At 37.1% G+C, this 3,810-nt stretch overlaps 1 protein-coding gene across 1 annotated transcript; it reads left to right on the top strand.

Moving 5' to 3' along the window:
• Positions 1–2,426: 2,426 nt before the first annotated feature.
• On the top strand, positions 2,427–3,499 carry LOC113041854 (protein PET100 homolog, mitochondrial-like). Its single transcript, XM_026200424.1, has 4 exons — positions 2,427–2,484; positions 2,708–2,794; positions 2,903–2,935; positions 3,153–3,499. Exons 1-4 carry the CDS (start codon positions 2,458–2,460, stop codon positions 3,240–3,242), a joined length of 237 nt encoding a protein of 78 aa, XP_026056209.1. The 5' UTR covers positions 2,427–2,457; the 3' UTR covers positions 3,243–3,499.
• Positions 3,500–3,810: the final 311 nt, after the last annotated feature.

The following is a 3,810-nucleotide window of genomic DNA, read 5'->3' as shown; positions in this document are numbered from 1 at the left end:
TTTTTTTTTTTAAGATATTTTTAACTCTCTTACCAACACCTTACCCGCTGATGTCTATGCCAAACACCCATCTCCTTTTATTGCTGATAGCTGAGACCCGAAACGCTTCACTCTTAACATGTCTTTCTAAATATATAAATATATTTTCTTGTTCTCCCCACTCGTCATTAAAAGTTTAGGTAGCCTTGTAGAAAAGAAACCCTAATATATGCATTATTCTGACAAGTGTTAATTGAGGACAGAATCATGGAGATGTACTTCATCGCTCATCGTTTTCATGTAAACCCAGTGAGGAGACTCACCACGGGCCGGAGCGTTGACCTGTAAGGGTGGTTTCTGAGTATCCTTTAGTTTGAATATAATTTAAAGAATATGATAACTATTTTTAAGTGTATTATACATATAGACAGAGAACACGCAACTGGTACACGCGTCTGAGAGCGTCATGCGAACACCAAGCCAACGCGACGGAGCTCTCAGCTGGTTTCTGCATGACTCCTCTCTTCTTTTCACAGATGTGTTTATTGCACCTTCACAGAGAGAACTCTGTATGCTGTGCTAGATATAATTACGAAAATTTCATTAAGTACAAAAAGCTACAAAAAAAATCAAACCGTTCTGATTTATCATTGTTCTTGTTCGATTATAGTGGATGTGTTCGAATTCTGTTATTTGACTCAGCAAGGGGGGCGGGGCAGAGCACGGGGAGCGGGGGGGGGGGATGCACAGTTCGAGACCGCGGCAGGTCCTCTAAGTTTTCTCTTATAGTGTTTTCTCCAGTGCCTGTATTGTATTGCGATTCTAGTTGGCATATTTTATGTTCTGGGAGGGCGAGGGAGGGGCACGGTTGGACGGGGAGGGGAAAATTGGGGGTTTTTGGGGCGAGCGCTTGTGTTTAAGAGACAAAAAAGGAAAGTAAACGTTTTATATTTTACCCATTTACGATATTCAGGTTTAAATCTAGTTTTAGCTGGACTTCTTAAATATATACACCGAACAACTAGTTTTTTGTTTTCTCAAAACTGCTAAGAGGACATGTCTGATCATCATCATCATTAAACGTACATTTGTGTGTGTCAGGATGTTTGGAGGTGTACGGTTGTCGGTATGTGGCTGGGGAGGGTGTTTTTACCCACAGGTTTAAATGGCAACAACACTTCATTTGATGCTTTGCGAACTTTTTTGGTTCTTGTTCTTCCTCATGAAGTCCATTTATATAAATATCTATTTTATTTCTTTTCCTTTGTTTAATTTGGTCTGTAAAAGTTCAAAGAACAGAAACACTTCATTCCTTCAAGCCTTTTCATGTATTTTCTTTTCCATGGTAACAGTTGGACATTATGTGCCATAGATTCGGATTTTCCGGAGAATGGGCTGACCTGCAGCTCAGCAGAGAGTTTGCTTTATTCAGGTATTTTTTTTTTTTTTTTTTTCCTTTTGGATTTGTTTAACATTCTCCTCGATTACTGTTTGGTATGTGCGTGGGCTATCGAGGTCAATGGTTCAATCTGTTATGATAATGAAATAAACTCATCTCTTTTATAGAAAATTAAAATGAAACCAAAATGTGTCTGTCGTCTCTTTTAAAAGTCAACAGCTTTATGCACAGTCCACCTGCTGTGTTGTCCATTGTGTTGCTGCATATCAGTTTTCACTCTTCAAGAGTACTACTTACACAATTGGTGAATCTCAAGTAAATGTAGGGACCTATTTCACCCGAAAACAAACGGAGAAGAAAAAAAAAGCCAATTTAAGATTTCAATAAAGCAATTGTAACTTCCCCTCATTGATTTTGGAGTGAAATGTGTACAGGACATTTCTTGACCGTTTCTGTGAGGGTTAGAAAAAAAAAATAAAAATTAAACCTTTATTTTCTCACCTATACCTTTTCAAAAGGAGAATAGCACAATAGTATGGACTCACAGCCTCAGTCAATATTCACTTTCAATGGGCCTTTTCCATAAAAAGTAATGTAAATGAAAACTGAAGCTTGAGTCATTTTGAGGAATTTAAGCTCATATGAAGGTGAAGTTCTTTCAGATAGACGTGGATAATCAAAAATGTATATTGGTCTAACAAGTTGGAGTAGCTGCCGAATCCAATGTAAAGTTACTGCCTGCTTAATATTGCTGTACGTGCATCCAGTCAACGATTGCACGCGCTTTCATAAGCCTGACGCTGGCTTACGTCAGAGGAAAGAGTCTGCTGGAAGATGGTTTGTTACAAGAATCAAGTTTGAAATGCACATCTTGAATGTTTTAGTAAATTCACGTACATGTCTGTTATATATATATATATGTGTGTGTGTGTGTGTGTGTGTACAAAATAACACACACACACACGCCCAGAGAAGTATTTTAATTGCGCATGAATATTTGTGTGTGTTCAGCAAGACCTTTATTTTGACATCTTACAAAACAGGAAGTGTCTGAATGCGTGTCTGTCAAGCTGTAGGACATGGGGGTTAAAATAGAAGTTTTTAGGGTAAGTTTGATGACATTTACACATGTAAGCGAGTCAGTCTGTATAAATAAACTATATATGAATAGACTAAACCATCTTTGGGGTTTTAAAAGGACGCGCATAAGCTGTAATCGTCCCACTTTGCTAAACGCTAAACTCTTTGCTCCCTGCTGCAAGTATTTGAATGACCGAGCAAATGTGTATGGAATATCAACACATTTGTAATGTTTATAATTTTAAACAGATGATGGTGTATCTGTCGTTTCCAGTGGCGATGTTTTGGATATCAAACCAAGCGGAGTATTTTGAAGAATACATCGTGAAGCGAAAGGTGGATAATTTCAATGAGAAGTCAAATTTAATATTATAGTATTACATATTTAGCAATTCTATATGCACTTCCTGTTGTATGATCAAATTATATCATTACGTTTTTCAGAGGGAGATCTTCCCACCTGATGAGAAAATGCATGTAAGTATTTTCTCTTTAATTTGATGCACTCTTGTAAGTTAATCAGACTGCTTTTACTCGAGTGGTTAGGTTAAACAGATATTTAGGTAAATATTTTACTATTCAGCAGCAACATCCCTCGGGAATGCTGAAAATGTACTTTAAAATATGCTTAGATTACACAAGTGAGATGCAATGACATTCAGTTTTACATGTGGCATTTCTCGATCTGAAACAGAGGCAAGAACTGGAGGATTTCAAGGAGCGCATGAGAAAGCGGAGGGAGCAGAAGATGCTGAAACAGATGGGCGTGCAGTCTGAGGAATGACTGGAAAACAACAGCACTGGTTATTGCATCATAGTGCAACTCTGGGATCAAGCCTTTAAGTGAACATGGAAACACTAGTGCTTCTCTCAAAGTGTCAACCTGTACAGAATAAGACTATTGTTTCCAGACATAATTTAAGAAATGAGTGGGGGAAAATTATATTTTTGTAGTTTCATTGCCTTTGAACCTTAAAAATCAAATGGTTTGACTTTTTTGTGTGTGATATTACTTTATTTTCTGTAAAAACACGGCTTTTGTTGTTGCTTGTTTTGTTTTGTTTTTCAAATTCAAAGTAAATTAAAAGGAATTCCATTTTAATTGTATTATCCTTATGGTCATAATTTTGTTTCATGTAATAATTTAAATAGCAGATGCTTGCTTAAAGGAATATTAAAGGGTTAGTTCACCCAATAATCAAAATTATGTCATTAATAACTCACCCTCATGTCGTTTCAAACCCGTGAGCCCTCTGTTTATCTTCGGAACACAGTTTAAGATATTTTAGATTTAGTCCGAGAGCTCTCAGTCCCTCCATTGAAGCTGTGTACGGTCTACTGTCCATGTCCAG

This window comes from Carassius auratus, chromosome 3 (genome assembly GCF_003368295.1).
Source record: "Carassius auratus strain Wakin chromosome 3, ASM336829v1, whole genome shotgun sequence".
In the NCBI taxonomy this organism is placed as follows: domain Eukaryota; kingdom Metazoa; phylum Chordata; class Actinopteri; order Cypriniformes; family Cyprinidae; genus Carassius; species Carassius auratus.
This window is presented reverse-complemented; position numbering and strand designations above follow the sequence as displayed.

Bases quoted from the DNA above. Each gene is read 5' to 3' on its own strand.
- LOC113041854 (XM_026200424.1), top strand. From the start codon at position 2,458: ATGGGGGTTAAAATAGAAGTTTTTAGG. The intron at 2,485-2,707 runs GTAAGTTTGATG...AATTTTAAACAG, and splicing joins TTAAAATAGAAGTTTTTAGG to ATGATGGTGTATCTGTCGTT. The intron at 2,795-2,902 runs GTGGATAATTTC...TACGTTTTTCAG, and splicing joins AATACATCGTGAAGCGAAAG to AGGGAGATCTTCCCACCTGA.